This window comes from Amblyomma americanum, chromosome 1 (assembly GCF_052857255.1).
Source record: "Amblyomma americanum isolate KBUSLIRL-KWMA chromosome 1, ASM5285725v1, whole genome shotgun sequence".
In the NCBI taxonomy this organism is placed as follows: Eukaryota; Metazoa; Arthropoda; class Arachnida; order Ixodida; family Ixodidae; genus Amblyomma; species Amblyomma americanum.
Window position 1 is genome coordinate 143692094 of NC_135497.1, and position 20096 is coordinate 143712189.

The following is a 20096-nucleotide window of genomic DNA, read 5'->3' on the forward strand; positions in this document are numbered from 1 at the left end:
ATGTAATAGGCTTGCGCATGACCATTGGATCCTCAAAGGCCACTGAGAGCAGCCTTGCACTTAATATATGCTGGAAACAGGTTATAAAAACCCCAAACAAATAAATGAAACCTTTGTCTTATAAACTGTACACTATGTTGACACCTTAGAAAATTAGATTCTATGACAGTTAAAATGACAGCTCCATTAACTGTCAGATGTAAATGAACAGTCATTATTGCTGTGTGCCACATTCCTGCATTTGGGCCATTTTCAACCACTTCAACTTAACCGTGAGAAGTGATACAATATCACTCTGCATTGGAGCGTGTTCGAGAGTACCAGTAGGTATTGCCCAAGATGTACGCGCCAATAACGAATTTCTTCAAATTCAGGTGAAGTGTTACATCGCTGAAAAAGGTTGTAACCAAACCTGCGTAACTGCATGGATTTAAGCTTGAAGTGTACGGGTGGATCGTGCCTCATAGCGATTTTCGCCATCAGCCACGCTGCTTGTGAAATTTTCAGAAACTCCTATTTACTCTGTCCAAAAACTGCACAGTGACGTATCCCCATCATATCTGCGTGTAGTGTCGGCATGGGCTCTTTCCACAACCTGTCGCTTCCTGTCGCTTGTCAGCGCTCGGCAAAACAGATATTCTGGCAGACGCGATGTGCCGTATAAGAAATCTCCATATCTGGACGCGCGAATTGTACCAAAAATTAATATTTGCATCTTAATTAAATGCAACCTTCATTCGTTTGGCTCACGCTAGGTCTAATCGGCTGGCCAGTCAGAATCAGGCTGATGAAAGATCGATTCTAATGACTCAAGTCTGGCAAAGTCGATCGGACGCCAACTCTATGCATGTGCTGAGAGAAATGGGCAGAATGCGAGGACTTCTTAGGACCGAACATGGTTCGAGCATATGCTAAAATGTACACCATGGAAGTACAGTAAAACCTCGTTAATTCGAACTCGAGGGGGACCGGAAAATTGTTCGAATTAAGCGGAGTTTGAATTAACGAGCGGGCGCTAAAAAAAGCGGCCATCACGCCCCGCAGCACGGGCCGAAGCTAAAACAGGCATATCTGAGATCGTTATCTCTTACTACGCGCTACTACACATTTGCGGCGGGCGATTGCGCAAATTAAAATCATAGAGCCCGAATGTCGAAGGAAATAAAGTTAATTTGTTTATGCGGTTGGAGCTAACATCAAAATGCATTCGCGTAAGCAGCAAGCTTTATGATTAAATATGACACTATGCTTCAAAAACATGTTTATTAACAGCAGATTGGCAAAGTATATCAAAGAGAAAAATAATCGGTGATGCGCATTTGTTTTCGTTTCCTTTGCCGTGACTCGACAAGCATCGTCTGCAACTTGCCCAACAGCTCCAACGCAGCGTCCGAATTATCATCGGCGGAGAAGTAGCGCGCAGCCAGATCGAGTGCTGACGCTGTTTCACATGCACTCGGGGGTGGCAATGGATCGTCCCCTCCGTCGGACTCGTCGTCGCTGTCAGCTGTGCTCGCCGCGCCCGAGTTGTGCGGCATCTGGTCACCGCAGGCCGCTTCAATAATCTCGGCATCGCTTAACGGCCCCGATGTCTCCACGCCGCTGTCAACGTCTACGAAGCTCTGGAAGTCAACACCCTCCGATAAAGCAGCGTAGGCAGGGTGCAGCGCGACGGAGTCATCACACTGAGCATCCAGCTCTGCCGTGCTGCAGGCTTCTGGGCCTTCAATGAAGCCGCACTTTCAATAACAGTTCGTGACTGTGTCCGCCTTGACAGCACTCCACGATGTTGCCAGCATGTGGCAGGCTCCGAGGAGATTGGCGTCGTACGATTTGCCGCTGTCCATACACACAAGAATCCGCTCTAGGAGGTGGCGCCTGTACAGTGTTTTGAGGTTTTTAATAACCCCAAGGTCCATAGGCTGCAGCACAGCCATAGTGTTTTTCGGCAGAAATGCCAGACGGATCGCCTTCAGTCCGCTGATGTCGCAATGGGCTGAACAGTTGTCGACGAACAACAGAACATTCCTGTTCTGTGCCGCGAACTTCCTGTCGAGTGTGCGCAGCCAATCCGTGAAAATTGCTCGCGTCATCCACGACTTTCTGTTGAAAGTATAATCAACAGGGAGAGTTTTTAGTCTCTTTATAGGCAAAGCAGCGAGGCTTCGCTGCTTTGCCTATAACTAGCAAGCGGCACCGTTCCGTGCCAGTCGCGTTTGCGCACACCAACACCGTCACTCTTTCCTTGCTTCTCTTCCCGCCTGAACACGTGTCGCCTTTGTAACTGACAGTCTTGTTCGGCAGCAACTTAAAATAAAGCGCGGTTTCATCTGCATTGAACACATCGCTGAGCGAGTAATCGGCAAGGTAGTCCTTTAGTTGACCTGCTGCAACGGCTTGCGCCGGAGCCACCGTGGCCGGAGCATAGGCAGCGCCCGCGGTAGGGTGGCTACCCGCGTGACCGCGCGTCAGGCAAAAATAGACAAGCCAATGCTTCGACGCTCCGGCAGCGAAAATCTGCTACGGCATGCACCGGAGGGTTGGTTCGGGCAACGAAATTCACGTCTCACCTCATGCGTGCTGGCTTATTTTTTTTCTCATCATTCTGCATTTTTTTTAATTTTCAGCGCATGGTATTTGCTACGAGGTGACTTCTATATGCGAGGAGTAATGCCAGCCTTCGGCGCCTAGTTCGAATTAACCGACGTGGATACCGGCATATTCGAATTATCGGGAGTTTTGACCCATTGAAATACACAGGGCTTTGCCGGGACCCGGCCGTCAGTTCGAATTAACCGGAAGTTCGAATTAAGCGATTTCGAATTAACGAGGTTTTACTGTATGGGACATAAGAAATGAATGCTGCGTGACACTCATGGTTGTTATAAGGAGGCTTCAACAGACCTCAACATTTTGAAACTGCTGTTTGCGATTACTAAGGTTATGTATGTCTGCCTGGATCGACGACGCATGGTGCTGTCCAATGCGAAAGCAGCTAGTTTGAAGCAGTTTGGTGCAATTTCCCCAATTTTTGTCAGGATGACACAGCTTATCTGGTGTGGCCCAGTTTGGTGAATTTGGTGCAAAGTTGGGTTCACTGTGCTTATGTAGGAGTACACAGCGTGCATTTGGTATGTCACAAATTTACGACCCTGGGTCATCAAACTCCAAGGAACAAATATAGAGGAATATTTGTATTAATTTGTATCCAAGATAGAGCAAGCCACACGCATCACCCAAGCAGGAGCTGATCACGAACAAGCAGGACCAGACACAGGGTCCTAACTGCCTGTGAACCTACCTGGGGGCCACCATGGGTGGCATCATGGAGCCGACAGTTGGAGCCAAGAGGGGTGGCGCTGCAGCTAATGGGGCGTCTGCACTGGCCCCATAGAAGGCCAGCAGTCCCACACGGGGATCTTCAGGTGCCAATGGTAAGCTAGTCTCAGGGCCCACAGCAGGCGGGGGTACAAATCCAGGTTTGCCACAAGGTGCTGGCTCGAAAAAGGGGCCCACCAATTCGTTTTCCAGATAGCTTGATGGAAGACTTGCCACCCAGCTGCACAATTGGAACACAGATGAGGCCTTCAACATCTAGCGCTAAGTGATGCGCACAGAACAGTGGCCATAACACAGCTACAGCTTTCACGGCCACATTTCAAAGTTGCACAGAGCGTCACAACAGGGAGGAGTGCAATAGGAAAGAGGAGAACGCTGACTGGTTTTCCCGCTTGCCTGTCACATCAGACACCGGCCTTATATGCATGGATGAGCGACCACGAATGGTGCACGGTTACATTCGGAAACACACCTACTATACCCCACTACTCATAATTACTTAACATTCAGATCGGCATCAGCATTTCGCACCAGCAAACCTGTCTCTGAAATTTGCATTATCACAAGGGCAAACAAACGGTGGATTTTTTTGCATACAGGCAGCTTCACAAACATTACCTTGCTAATACAATCGTCAGCAGCAACTGGTCACACCAAGGCTCCACATACCTTTGAGTTCCAAAGCTAAGTGTGCTGCATTACCCATTTTTTATTTCAAAGTTACAATCTAGCAATGTTAAGTTACTACACTGGTATGGCATCCTTCAAGTAGGCTTTGAGTGACGCTGTGACTGTGCCCATCTGGTATTTTCTTTCTTTCACTCCCTCCTTAAACCCTTCCCTTATGGTACGGTGTCCACTGAGATAAGTGGGACAGTTGCTGCAGCATTTCCTTTCCTCAAAACCAATTTTCATTTTTTTTTTCATCTGACACCTAAGCTAAATGAGTATTAAATGATACTATGTGGTTAGTGCAGCTTATTCTAATGCTTTAACACTGAATGATTTTGGTAAGGAGTCGTGCATGCTCACAGATCACACGTCTGCCAAGGAGACTTGCTGTCACCGGTCTGCCTAAGCATCATGTGTGACTGACTACTGCGAGCCACGAGTGCAGAGCCACGTGAGGTGAACTTAACCTTTCTCTCGCATATGCTTCCCTCGAGTTTTTCACCCCATAAGTGTGCGCAAAGCCCTCTTGCTACGGTAGTTTGGTGCATTGTTGGCTTGTCCCTGCTTGACACCAATAAATGCTCTTTTGAGTAGAAAGCTCGTGTTGGTCCCCACTGGCCAAAAACCGCCAAGGTGGCGACATATCGCACTGCGTGCTGGAGGTCCCAGCTGCGACTGTTAGAGCTGGCACGCAGGCTTTAGATGGTTGGCTGGTTTATTGGGTTTAAAGCGACTATGCAATGAATAAAAAGTCGTTTGTAAATGTTTTCAATGCTTGGAAATGATGCTAAGAAGCATTCACACGAAGTATGAGTCTTCGGAACTGAGCCGGCAATTTATTATGAATTTTTAAAAACCGTGTTTTTTAAAATTCGCGGGCCGATTGGTGTGCTCGTAGTGACCGATTTTGAAACTAAAATCGTGAAAAAAGACGCCACTGTACCCATGACGTCGCCAGGCCACCACACGCTCTCATTCGCTGGAGCCACGGCAGCCACGACGTCACGGGCAAACTTCCGGTAGCCGTGAAAATCGTCTGCTCGTGCCGCCGCGCGAGCGAGGGCATTGCCTTCGCGCATATGGTTTCAATTTTCCTCTACCGCCTCCTTCTGCCGGGAGTTCCGAAGCCACTCGCAGTCGCTCACCGAGTTGCTACTGTCGTCGCTGACGTTCAGCCGGTACGGCGTGGACGCATAGGGCTCGATGCCCATCGCGGCCGTAAGAGCGAGCAGTCGCGCCTTGAGGTCCGGGTCCATCAGATGACAAGCAAAGAAACCCGACGCGCGACGCAATCACGCCGCTGACGCTGCTGCTGGGGTGCTAGGAGTGACAACCGGAAGTTGGAAAAGGAACGTCAGCGGATGACGTATTCATGGGCGGGGCCCAGTCCCAGAGCTGTTTTCTTTTTGTCTGGTGGCCCACGTGTACGAGTTGAGGGGGAGAGGAGGAGCGTAAATTTTAATCGTCTATATCTTCGTTGTTATTGATGCTAGAACAAAAATTCTTGCACTGGGGTGACGAGTGATGAAATGCCTATCTCTCATTTGCTTTATGTAACCTCAATTAATTTATTGCATAGTCCCTTTAACGTCCCAAAGCAACTCAGGCTATGAGGGTCGCTGTAGTGAAGTGCTCCGGAAATTTTGTGCACTGACATCGCACAGCACACGGGCCTCGATAATTTCACCTCCATTGAAATTCGACCGCCGTGGCCGGGATCGAATACGCATCTTTCGGGCCAGCAGCCGAGCGGCATAACCATTGAGCCACCGCCCAGTGAGCGATTTTACAAGAATAACCTCCATAAGCAATATAGTTATTCCTTTAGAAACAGCATCCCATCATGAAAGATATTTATCCATAACTTTCATTCATATGAGACATGCCTAAATCATGTTTGATGTGACAGGCACTATTTTCGCCTATTTATCACATTGGCAATGTTTGCATTGAATGCTCATTTGTGTGCGTATAGTGTACTTAAACTCAAAAACTATTATACTAACTATACTAAAATTATAAACTATGCCATTCCCCGCCAAATAATTTTAATGCAGCTGATTTTCATTAATGTGACCTAGTTAGGACATGTAATATTGGTTCAAATATGAAGTTCAAATGAAATGATGTGTGCAAAATTTAAACAGTAAAACCTCGTTAAATCGACCCCTGTTAATTCATAAATTTGTTTCAGAAGTACTTGTATTTGGGCGTGTTGGTTCATATCTTTTCAGGAGGACACAGGGGCGCAACAAAAACACACGGACAAAGAAGTAGACAGGGACGAGCGCTCGTCCCTGTCTACTTCTTTGTCCGTGTGTTTTTGTTGCGCCCCTGTGTCCTCCTGAATAAATTTGTTTAACTCAAACTGCTGGCCTGGTCCTGGCTAATGCCCATATAAGTATGGCATCGTACGCATATTAATTCTGATGCTACGGCTCTCGTACCCATTAATTCAAACAGGCTCCTGTCTCAGAAAAACAGTCCAAGCGCATAGTTTCGGTTTCACTTTCCTGAGCTCCATGCCAGCTCACAGTGATGTTGGCTAAACTAGCCAATGTCAGCCAGTGAACCAATGTATCGGACACTGATTGGCGCATCGCTGGTGTGTCCCTCCCTCCTTCTCTCTGCTTTGGAGCTGCTGAGAGTTTCATTTGCTTCCATCCATGTGTTTCCGTTCTTCCATTGCATTGAAACTGCACACTCATCATGAGCTTTTTGGGTTCATGCAGTGAAACCTCCTCACATGTGACGGTGCTGCTTATGAAGGGGTGTGACAGTAGCGGTGGAGCTCCACCGTGTTGCACCATGAAAGATGATGGGGAGGCCAACTTTTGGAACAGTTCTGCTTAGACGCTTCTGACAGTATGCACGCAGTAAAGCAGTGATGGAAACGTGAAAAATAACCATTGCCGCACCATTTTTATCTCAAAAGCAGGCGTCAATTGTCCAGTCTTTCACCAAATAAATACACAGTAATTTAAGCAGCTCTTGACAGCTTTTCCAGGGTCATTCGATAATTCAAAGTTCCGGATAATTAGAATATTTTTTTCGGTCCCTTGAAGTTTGAATTAACGAGCTTTTACTGCATTTTATTTGCTACAAATCCCCTGTTAATTGCACTTGCATCACTCGCATAAGCTATTCGCTGATATCGATATAGTACACTGCCTGATCAGCACTTGGAATCTACGCCCAGTTTCAGCTAACCACTGGCCACATCCAAAAACCTCTTTGCATTACTAAAATGCAGCACGTGATTGTCACCAATGTGGCAGACAAAGCCATAGCCAGTCATAAACTACTCTTACATGTGGAAGCTTTGTGAATTCAGCTGCGAACTAAGTGATGCTACATAAAGCTTCTGCAGCGCTTTGCGATATTAGGACCACAAAGTATGGGGACTTTTTTTTTTTTACCAGCAAACTATACCATTACATCTTTCTCAAATCCACCTCCAACTCTCTTCATATGCAACGAGACTGTTCAAAAGGATTGCAATCATTAGCACAACAAAGTTTGTCTTCACTGTCTGCTTTTTTATTGTGCACAAGGAAACCTGAGAAAGCTGCCATCCCAGTTCCATTTATCCTGGCCCACTATAACTTATGTCAAACAGATTTCACAGACAACACATCAAAGCTTTTTTTTTAAAGCACAGAGCAAAACATTTCTTACTTGAAATACTCCACGAGTTCAAACATTCCATCCAGCTCCTCATTCTTTTCTATGCAAGCTGCAACAAACAAGAAAAGTAAGGAAACAGAAGTTCTTTCAATCAATACACCACGACTCTAGAAGCAGCTGCACAAAAACTTAACCCGATGAAAACTGTAAAGGCCGACTATTTGCAATGAGGCCAAGAACATGTCCATACTTCATTCAGCTCAAAAACCAAGGAATTCCTGCTCAATCGGCAAATAAAAATCTTGCAGAATCACTGCAGTGACCATAATCTATAGCAAGCCAACTGTGCTGCAGGTATGATAAGCAATGAGATCACAGAATCTGTTCATTCAACTACTTTCAAAGCTGTAAAAATTAGGCACACAATGCAAGTAGATCCATGAGCAAGTTTGTCTAGTGCACTACAGTGGTCCTATGAAGCGCAAAGGAAGTGAGATTCTAAAGTAGCCACTTAATTTCAAAGATTTTTATGCTAGAGCACATCCACATAGACAAGCTGTAAAGACATAATCACCACCCCGAAACAAGACCAGAGGCGATGGATGATCTCATTTTGTCTGTTCCTTAGCACAAAGCTCCAGAGTTCTAGACAAGCCCATTCATGTCTGTACACGCATAAGCACTAGTGTAGGTCTACAGTTGGATAGAACTTGGAAACGCAGCAGTTTTTCAACATCAAAAGAACCCTCCTTCCAGCTAATGGCATTGGTTGATTCTCATGACCCTTCCGGTGTGACAAAGCAGGCAGTGGTAGATGAAAGAGGATAATCCCTTCTCTCTATGGATGGGGATGGTCCCCTCTCTCTATTGTGGCGCTGCTCCCTTCAGTGTCACGCTAGCAGGGTCATGAGAATCGGCTGACGTAATTGGCTGGAAGGGGTCCTTTGCAGAGCAAAAGCCCCTGCATTCTTGAGTTGTGACAATAGTTTTTAACAGCCCCAACCACATCATTCCACACTGTGATGCCATCCTAGGATGCGAGCGCTGTCAGCTTCCAACCAAGCGAGGGTGAGTACAGAAGCAGTTAATCGGCAAAGTGGCTCCCACCGACAACCGTTGTGTTGAAGTGACCCGAGCAACGACCCATCTGATTATGAAAGGACCGTCATATGCAGCCCACAATACAGTTAAACTTGGTTGGTTGCTCGTGTGTATCCGGTGCTGGTAGCCCTTCAGTGTTGGGAGCAGGGACAACGAAGAGTGCTGGTGACACAAGGCGAAGAGTCCGTTTCCTGGGGCAACAGTGGCGGGCACACCGAAAGAGAGAACATGAGAGAAGAAGCAGGTGCCTATGGGCCTGTCAACTGGCGGCGGTGCGACAGCGTGCGCTCTCCTCTAGTTTGGCCATGGTGCCCCCACCTCCCCCAATCTCCCCACCCTACTCATAGCGGCTGCTCGCGCTATCAGCGTGACTGCTGATTTGACATTTATGACTTCGAGTAATGGGGTTTTCTGTAAACATTATCAATGTGATTTCACCTCCATTTACTTCTTATTTGGGTTCCCGTTCTGCACTGTCCTTTAGAGTCGTCTTGCAAAAACTGCATGTAATGAAAACCTCTGTTAAGACAAAACACATTCTTCTCATACGGTGCCTATGCAGCATTGTCTGCTTTATTCAACTGAACAAACGGTCCAGTCCTGGTTATAGATCCCATAATAAAAAGTTGCCTGTTGTGTACGCTACCCCTCCTGAATGCTTGACACCAGCTCTAGCTACCACAATGCAGCATGTTTCAACAAATGCTTCAACACATACCTGGCAGCTGAGGAATTGCCTTGCCACTGCAGGTTGGATCAGATGCACTCAGACGAGACAGCTAGAAAATCAAGCCACAAATGTATGAATGCATGTTAAATATTACGAGCTCCAATTACTGCTTACCAAGCTGCAATGCGGCATTTGTAAAAGATGTGACTAAATATACCTTTTGAGAAAGCCCAGAGATCTCCTGAAACGAGCGCACTACCTCGGTCTGGTGTCTGTCTGACCATTGGAGACTCAGTTTGACTGACCTCTTGCACTGAGGCTCCGGCTTCACCTCAATACTAGAAAGGCGTGCTGCAAAACAGAAGAAACATTTTCACTTGTAGCAGCACTGTCGACATTACGATAACATTTTGCACATTCCTTTATGCCTTCCATACGAGTTGAATGAGCAATAATGTCTTAGCTCACAACCCAAGTTTCACCATCAGCACCAAAAATTTGCCAAACACAGAGCCTACAAACAAACTGACTGCCCATAAAACTCACAAATGAAAGGCACATGCATAAGCACCCAACACAATGCACCTCTCAATTCCAGGCTGCAGAGAAAATTGATTTCTGCCAGACGTCATGTTGAGTAAACTTCTGGTGCACGACAGTGCTTTAAATAATAGTAGACCAAGTGCTAATCAAGCCACAAACTTGCTTTAGTTTCCACTGCCTCTGCAAAGTGGACCCCCATCAACATTAACAAAGGCTGGAGTACACATTCATATTTCCAGCAGTTCAAAAACACATGGAAAGAAAAAAAAAAGGGTGTCTGTTGAATTTAATTGCCATAGTACTATGTTCACAGGTTTGCAAAGTTAAATAAACTGACAAATATGACAAGTCTCTTAACGATGTTTCAATGATAGTCTCAGACTTGGCATTGTTGGAACTTGGGTAGTGTGGTTGGGCCGCAGAAGGGCGGAGACGTGGTTACGAAGAAGGCATACCTGAAGTGCCTTACGAAGAAGGCACTGAAAACTTTATACAAACTATTTAGATTCTGTACACGTAATACATGTAAAGAGAAAATGGGGAGTCTTTTCCGGCCGCACTTGTTGCTAGGTTTTATAGGGTTTTCACTCCCGAAGTCCCTAGAGGGAGGCCAGGCCTGCCGAGGAAGGAGTGTTCTGAAATGCTGTGTTGTAAGTTCCTCTCTTCGTCCTGTTTGCGTTGTTCCCTTTTAAGCAGTGTTCTGAAAAGTTCATTTTGGTGCACGGTCACGCACTCTCTCACTTGTGGACAGGCCCCTGTCATGTGTTGAGTTGGAGGGTGAGGAGGACGCTATCTAGGTTGTGCAGACAGTGGTAGGTCAGTAGGTGGTCAACACATGTGGCCAGCACCCGTTCTTCGCAAGCCCCAATGCGCAAGGTGGGCATGCAGAGTAGAGCAAACCGCCAGAAACTGCTTCTTCATCTCCAGACGTGGTCGTGATGGGAAGGAATAATGCATGCCACCTGCCACTGCCGAGCTTGGTGCACTGAACAGACACCAGTAACGAGGCCTTGGGTGTTCAAAGTTCAGTGCGACGTTCCTCGGAGCTGAAGACTGCCGTGCTGTGATGCACCTGGGTCCTTTCCGGAATGTCCATTATGGCAGGCTTTGGGAGCAATCTTCATCAAGAAGACAGAGGGTGCACTGGGAAAGGTGTGCTGACTGATTCTAGAGGACCCTTGCTGTCGCCACTGTTGTGCCGTAGCTATGCTGGTCGAGAGAGCTCATGTTCTAATCCAATTAGGCTGGAAGGAAGCCCGGGCATAACAGCGTGCATGCAGAAAACGACTCTCGAACTAAACGTGTCCTGTACTGATTTTGTCGTGGTGTACATAACAGACATTTGTCATCTTTTGAATGTGGTTTTGATGAAGCCTATGAAGGTTCCTTTTTTCAGTGCTGTGAGAGACTTCGTCATTCGTGTACCAGCAGTGCTTAAAGGCTCCAGGGAGGTACGCCATGAATTTCACGTTGCCTGCACGTCTGTCAGATTGCCAGCTCAGCAACTTCTCACTGTGGTTCTCACATGCTGGTACTCATTTTGAAGTGCTCACTGATGTTGTTGCTTATTGGAGAGCAATCAAACAGGTCGAGGATAGCACAGCTAAAGGTGAAATGCAGGCAGTACTCACTCCCCCCGAAGCTATGACTGTACTTTTTTGCGAAGTATAATTACATGGCTGAGAATGCCCAGACAGTAATCACAGCATTGAAGTCCTTGGAGTCTGAGGAGGTGCTTGATGTACTCAATTATGCTTTGTCTTGAGTCCACCCTCGCTAGTCAATACCTTCCTGAACAGCAAGCGCTTGGTGTAAAGACTGACATATTCTTAGACACCATGAGTTCTGACATCAACAGAGAAATATGCATGCAGCTTCTGTGTACACTCGCTTGAGATGCAAAGGAAGTTGAAAGCTGTTGTAAACAGGAACATTCCAACGAGTTTTCATTTGGCGAGAAATGACTACTGGCATCAAGTACAGGCTGTGGGCCTAGCCAGGAACTAATGACAGCAGAAAAAGACTTCAATGGATTGCTTTCACCTGTACTGAGCTCTGCAGACCTATCATCTTTGAAAGAGGGACTCTTAGAATACTCATTATATAAAGTTCCATCTGCTGAAGTTTGCCTTGGCAGTTCCTGCAGAATACACAGCAAAGAATGGCCAGACTTGTCAAAAGCTTCCCCTGATTTTCTTGCCATCCCAATGTCAAGCGCAAAGTAGAACATGCGTTTTCTGGCCTGCATTTCCCGAGCTGCAAGGAATGTGCTCTGATGGCTGAGAAATGTCTCACAATGCACATGTCCAATTTTTTAAAAAGAAGTTTAAGTACTAATTTCATGTTCGTGAAAGCGTCATGTTTCAGTTATTTTCACTCATTGGTGCATAAATCCATTACGTAGAGTGTTTGGTATGTGTTTAATAAAGTTGTGTAATGTCAGGTACATTATATTTTTTCCAGCAATTATACAGTCAATTTACAGCAAAAGCCTCAGTAAACACAGAATTCTCTCCGGCATTTAAACTAGGCACCGAAAAGCACCGAATCAAATGGAAAAAATAAAGACCGATAAATAATTTCTGAATGTGAAGAAAAATAAATACTGAAAACACAGAACCCTAGTTATGATCACTGTAGAGTGGACATGGTGGCACTGCCGTGACAATGTCGCCTGACGTTCCGCTGTTCATGCAGGTTTTCTACGCGTGCCTAAGCTTCATTGCTGGAGACGCAACAGAATCATTCGACGCCGGACGCACCAAGCTTCGCTACGATGCGTGCCTACCGCGACACTTCTGTGTGGGTGGTGTTTCCAGCTAGTCTGCAGAGGGCACCTGTACCCAGGACCAACGACATGTGGACAGCATCTTCAGCTCTCCATCTGGGAGCACGATGACGTCGGAAAGCATGCACAGAATGGACCAGCAGCTGCATGCTATAGAAGCGGGAATATCGCCTACCAGCTTCAGTGGACACGGCGGCACCACCGTGACAATATCGCCTGACATTCAGCTGTTCATGCAGGTTAGTGACAAAAAAAGGCTTCCATAGCAATGTTCTTGGTATTATAGTGCTGCCGTGTCCACGAATTGTCGTTGGCTGTATATGCGACTGTTTTTTCATTGCGGGCCTTTTGTTGAGTCTTTCTGGGGATGTGGAGAAGAATCCAGGACCAATAACAGACGATATGTGCAAGGAATTGCTCCACAATCAGAGAGGAATTTTGTTTAAGCTTTCTGCGGTTCAAGAAAAGCAAGACTCGTTTGAAACAAGAATCTTAGACATACGAACCGGCTTCTTCTTATTGAAACTAAGGTACAAAGGTTAGATGAGACCCAGAACAGGCTCGCGACTCTTGAAACAATTGTAGCTGAACGCACTGTTGAAACATCTAGTCTGGTCAAACATCTGGATGATTTGGATCATCGTTCACGACGAAATAACCTTATTATTAGAGAAATAGCAGAAGATGAAAATGAAAAGCAAGAAACCCTTGTAAGCAAAGTAAGAGATGAAATTTTTAGTGCTACTCTAAATGTGAATATAACTTCTATTGAAAGAATACACAAGGCAAGAAACTTTCTGGCAAAACGCGACCAGTCATCCTGAGGTTAGTTGACCATAGGGATACAATGAAAGTTATGCAGAACTGCACTAAACTGAAGGATACAGATTACAGCATCAGTGAGGATTTCTCTAAAAGAGTACAGGGAATAAGAAAAAAACTATGGGACTCTGCAAGTAAGGAAACGAAGGCAGTAAAGAAGGTAAAGCTTATTTTTGATAAATTGAAGGTCAAAACCACGATGTACAGATGGGATGAAGAGCGTGAGGAAAGTTGCAAGCTGGGAAGTGATTCAGGGACAAGTGATAATTGACGTGTGCAGGGTCAACAATTTGGCTTCAAAATAATCATTGTAAATGTGAGAAGCGTATTAAACAAAGTGCACTTGCTTGAAGCTTCAGTTATTGATAATAAACTTGACATTGCCGTAATTACGGAAACTTAGTTGTATAAAAATATACCCGATAGTAAAATATAGTGAAATCGCACCACTTGGTTACATGCTGGTTAGAAGGGATTGAGATGGAAGAAGTGGAGGCATGGCTCTTCTGGTCAAGAGTAACATCGTTTTTGCCAGTTTAGAAGTACTTTGTGATATTAAGGCTGTATAGATTAAAACAAAATTGAATAACCTTACTGTATTCATTGGTGGGGTATACAGGGCTTCGAACTCTCCTTTAGAACATATCTTGCAACCGAGACAATTCATGGAAACGTATATGAAAGAGCAAGAAAGCACACTGTTACTAGGTGATTTTAATCTCCCAGCTATTGACTGGGATTTGTATGTGGCCGAAGAAACAGATGTTTGTTCTTCTGAGGTGTTTTTAGATTTATTATTTTTGTACAATTTAACCCAGCTTGTTAAAGAATCTACAAGGGTATGCGCAACGAGGTCATCAGTATTTGATCTTATTTTAACCTTCAGTGCTTTGACAACGTATGTGAATGCATGCCTTGTTGATGAAGGGTCATCCGACCATAAAATGGTTATTTTGTCCTTGAACATGTCCTCACACTACATGCATCAGGAATCAAGCATCCAATATCTGGACTTTCAGAATGCTGATGATGTTAGTGTTTTGGATTACCTGGAAAGGTCGTTTGATAGCTTTGTCTATTTATGAATCAAATGGTGGCACTGATGATCTGTGGGACTTTTTTTCCAAGATTACGATGCATTGTATTACACAATTTAATTTTAAGGGCATCAAAAAGTGCAATAGAAAAAACCCATGGATTACAAGGAAAATACTTCATGTCAACCGGAGCATTAAACAGAAACGGAGAGCTTGTTTTTGAGACCCAAGTGCCCAGAACAAGACTTTACTTCATAACATGAGGTTAGATTTAAATAGTCTTGTGAAGGAATCCAAGGAGAGATTCTTTAATGTAACACTGAAAAATTTTCTTCATGAATCACCTAGCAAATTCTGGAGATATGTAAACCCCACAAAGAAACAACATAAAGCTGAGGACGAACGAAGCACTCAAGTACGTGTTGAAAATTTCAATTCCTTTTTTCCTCCATGTTCACCAATGATGATGGCATACTTCCATACTTTTATGACTCCTCTGATCGCCCTCCAGTGTCTGACCTTCTGATCAACGAAGAAGGAGTCCTGAACCTTCTTCTGCGCATTAACACAAAGAAATCCACCGGCTCCAACAACATCCCGAATAAGTTTCTATACAGGTATGCTCAGTGGGTCGCTAAATATCTTGCTATAATTTTCAATCTTCGCTTACCCAGGGAACATTTCCTACAGCCTGAAAACAAGCCAAAATAATTCCGGTTCACAAAAGTGGGAGCACATCAGACGCAGGTAACTACACGGCCATTTCTCTTACAAGCACCTGCTCCAAACTGCTTGAGCACATAGTCTGTAATCATCTCTCAAATTATCTGGAAACTTACAATTTAATATCACAAGTGCAACATGTTTTTCGTAATGGGCTGTCTACAATAACGCAGCTTGTTCAGACAGTTCATGATCTTTCACAAACAATAAATAGCCGAGGACAGATTGACATAATTTTCTCAGACTTCGCCAAAGCGTTTGATAAAGTATCACATCCTAAACTCTTGCTAAAAATGAATGCAATATTTAGAAATCCTAATTTTACTAAGTGGTTTACATCCTACCTTCAGTCTCGTGAGCAGTATGTCGAAATAAATAAAATTAAATCCAGGTCTAAACTGGTTTTGTCTGGAGTACCTCAAGGCAGTGTTTTGGGGCCTCTCTTATTTTTTATCCTTATTAATGATTTGCCTTCTGATATAACCATTCCACTAAGATTGTTCATAGACGACTGCATCATATATAATAGGGTTGATTTTTTAAGTGACCAGCTAGACCTTAACAACAATTTACAAAAAATTCTAAATTGGTGCAATGAATGGCAAATGTCACTGAACCCAGTAAAATCTGTCTGTATGACTAAAACTAGGAAGAAGGTGCCTCTGAGCTATAATTACAGCATTGATCCACACGAACTAAAAAGGGTTACAGAATATAAATATTTAGGATTGATATCCACTCCGGACTTGAGGTGGAACCCGCACATCAATGAAGTATGTATGTAGCAAGGCAAATACAGTTATGTGGGGACTCAGGCGCAGACTGTATAATGCAGCTCCTGAAGTGAAAGCCATAGCCTATAAGATGCTAATAAAGCCAATTATTGAATATACTAAAAGAGTATGGGACCCACACACTGCAGCTAACCGACATAAATTGGACGGGATTCAATGACTGGCTTCTAGATTCATATTTAATAAATACCAGCGCGTGCACTCTCCTACTGAACTATGCAGGCGTGCGAAGTTTCCCGCTTTAGAACTAAGAACGAAGTTTGACCGATTAAAATTAACTTACCTGAATTTTTTGTAATTTCACCAGATCAATGCTCCAGACACAGGCACAGTTTATATATACAGTCACCAGTTACACGGAATGATACCTTCAAATATAGCTTTTTTCCAAGGGTGATTACAGAATGGAACGAACTACCAGATCCAGTAGCCTTATCTTCTTCTGTCAGTGCTGTTACTACTGGTTTAGAGCCTCTCTTCTCTGATATGAATGCGTCTAAGTGCATTTTGCCTTTGTTCACTGCATGCCACTTTTTATAGATACTGCCACTATTTCGCATTGTCGTTTCTCGTGCGACTTGGAGCAAGAATTCTCTCTCCTTTGTTGTATTTTTTTTCCACTCCTGTAAAGGCCCTTACTCCGTTCTTGAAGGTTATTTAAATAAATAAAAAAAATGCGCAAATTACATGAGTAGATACAGTATAAGGACCTTCACAGCCAGGTAAAACCTGGCTGTAGACAGGACCTGTTAATACGTACAACACAGACCAAGCTGTACAAAATCTAGTGCCATCGAGTTTCCCTTTAAAAAGTTTGCATCCTACAAAAGAACGTTGTGGCACATGCCATAACATTATAAAGTACTGTAATGTTAAACAAAGCTTGCCATAATGATCTGCATAGTATGGCTGAAAACCTCAGATCTGCAGCCACCTGCGCTGCTTGATGGCTAAAAATGCTAACTTGCTCAACCTCTAACACACATCTGCCCTCAGAACAGCTTTTGATGCTAGGTCACTGGGACAAAAGTAGTTCCTGAAAAAAATATTGACACTTTTGCACCTACTACCACGATCAATTACAGCTGACAATTTTGATTTTACTGACCCTAGTTTCTGCTCGCTTCACATTAATGCACCCCAGCCCAGATATACATGTCACAGTTCTATAATTCTTCTGTAATGAAAATGCAAGAAACTGAGTTGCAATAAAATTGCACTTGACAGATTCCCAAACACAACCAAATAATTTCAGATTATGTGCAAAGATATTAACAACTGGTACATAAGTAAACAAAGTTAAGACATAAAAATACCTGGAAAGCATTGAAATCATGTTTAATTTCTATTCTACTCTGTGTTATGCTAACTTGCCCTTGTAAGCTATATTGATTTTAATAATCAATTGATTCAATATTGATTTTAATAATATTGATAATCAATATTGATTTTAATAATCAATCAATAATCAAGCAATTTCGCTACTCAAGATGCTGATGGATAAACTTCTATGGCTGTATAATAAAAGCTGAGTTTAAGAAGATGGCTGCTAGATCTATGTAGTAAGATCATGAGTGTGAGAGAACACCACACCTGTAGAAGCTACTGCCTCATGCTTGCAGCTTTTGTTGCAAGGCCACTGAAAGTTGTCCATGCACATGGAACATAGGGGAAAAATAAAATTTTCTTCCAAATATTAAACTGATGAATACCACCTGACTTGACTGCTTCACATTTTAGGGAATTATAATGCCTGAAAATGAAGGGCCCCATTCATGAGTACATATACAGGGAGACCGAAAAGTAAAAGTAGCAAAAAACCAGCAATTCAAAAAGCAGAGACATTTTCATGATCCGGTTTTCACAAAAGTTCAATTTTCCAACTATATTACGGAGGAACCATTTTATTGTGTCATACAGTCTGCTGCAATCTATTGTGCCTAGCTGCAAATACCTTTCAGGTTGTTGTTTTTTGCTAGTACTGCTGCCACTGCTCAGGCCTGGCTCCTCATCACCTTCCTAAATGAAGTCACCTTCAGTTCTATCCACTGCTTCCTAAATTGCTTTAAGACTTTTAACAACTATGTCCGGGGACACCACATGCCACAAATTCAAAATCGATGAGCTGAAGTGATGGTTTCCTTAACATGCCTATCAGACACACTTTGCGGTCAGCTGTTGCCATCCCCAAAGAGTACAGGATTCTGAATTTTGCTTTAAACGGCTCATAGCTGCACAGCAGTGCACACTGGAAGATGATAATTATGGTAGCAATAAAACTGAATTGGCAACAGGAAGGTGTCATCTAGAAGCTCCCCTGGGAATGTCCCAAACAAGAAAATTTATACACAAGTTAAACGCAACTTCTCTTCGCAGATTTTTTTTGTCCTTCAAATTACTGGCATGCAAGTTGGGGGAGCAGCTCATACATAAATGCTGCCTTTAGTTGAGTGCATACGGTAGTTAAATTTTTGTATCTAGTTTGCACCGTAGGCTACAGCACCACGTGTAGTGCATCAGGACATTGTTGTATTACCTAAATCACTCCTCTCTCCTGGCACTCGGAACCGAAAGTGATTGGGATATTTTGGCATTGCTTGCATTCAAAATTGTAACTACCAGGCTAAAAGACACCATTAAAAAAAAAAAAGACACAGCTTACAGTTGGCATTTGGTCAGTTCAAATACTTTTGACACAATAATATGACCAGCAATGAGCAGCAGCAGTTTGGAGCCTTGAAAGTAATATTAAAGGCACCCTGTAGTGGATTGACAAAAATAAGGCCATAAACCTCTGAAAACAAAGCCTCACCCTTTTGCATGTTATGTGTGCGGCTGCAGCCCTGCACGTAAGGTGGGGATGTTACAGCATCAGCTGCTACAGGATAGGGAGGCATGAATGGCATTGTCGCATACTGGACACAAGGGACCATATAGCTCTCCACAGGTGCTGTCACCGCCATACCCTAAAAAGGATAAAAGAACAAAACATTTAATACATCATCACCTGTGCAATGACAGGTGGGTCACACGCAATAATGCACTAGATCAAGGTCCCAAATATGTGGCCGCCATGGGGCCTTGCTGTGTGCCCTGCTGGTCCTGAAGATTTCAGCTTTTGTTATGGAAAAACCTCTCTTTTCCTCTTCTCTGCTCTCTGTTGGCCTATAACCATGAAATTCTTTGATTTCCAGTCATCACTGCACACCTCAAGAGGCAGCTTGTTGTGATAAGGTCTTATTAACTTTGAATACAAAAAAAAAAATTTCAAATATATAAATGCCAAGTCCGCAACAATATGAAATGTACATCACTGTGCCGCAACAGCTTTGTGTGTGGAAATTGAAATGGATGCTGCGCTATATTAAAAATGTCTAATTACTGCCGGGGGGGGGGGATTTATGTTATGTCTTTGGTACATTGCATCTGCCAACGTGCAATTAGCATCACTTTCACTGAACATGGTTTCCAGCATTGCCCTACATAAAAACAGGTGCACACAAATATTAAAATTCGCACATTTTTAATACACAGTAGAATCTATTCAGCTTCCAAACCCAAAGCTGTTGCAGCACAGTGATGTACACTTTGTCGACGAATGTTTCAGTGGACCTTGGTTGCCGCTTCATCTAAGAAACGCAAAACACCATGGTGCCACTCAGTGACAAAATAATACTTCTGAATTACTTTCACTTTTATCACTAATTTCACTGATGGTACTGAGTGAAATATGCAAGCATGGATATAATGTTCTGTGTAGAAAAAACTCGGGTGGATAAAAATATTTGGAGAATGTCACTCTATGAACCATTCCCACATAAACCATGAGCCGTGGTGGCTCAGTGGTTATGGCACTCATCTGCTGAACCAGACATGGGTTCGATCCCGGCCGCGGCGGTCAAATTTCAATGGAGGCGAAATTCCAGAGGCCCGTGTACTGTGCGATGTCAGTGCACATTAAAGATCCACAGGTGGTTGAA

General features: G+C 43.9%; 1 protein-coding gene across 1 annotated transcript in view; it reads right to left on the reverse strand.

The window, feature by feature from the left end:
• LOC144113796 (uncharacterized) overlaps positions 1-20096 on the reverse strand; it is a 48513-nt gene that overhangs the window by 20540 nt on the left and 7877 nt on the right. The window contains exons 2-6 of the mRNA XM_077647131.1: positions 18929-19082; positions 9627-9760; positions 9458-9518; positions 7690-7747; positions 3302-3559 (exon numbers count right to left, since the gene is read on the reverse strand). Of these exons, the coding sequence (XP_077503257.1) occupies positions 3302-3559; positions 7690-7747; positions 9458-9518; positions 9627-9760; positions 18929-19082 (665 nt within the window). The remainder of the gene's footprint in view (positions 1-3301; positions 3560-7689; positions 7748-9457; positions 9519-9626; positions 9761-18928; positions 19083-20096) is intronic.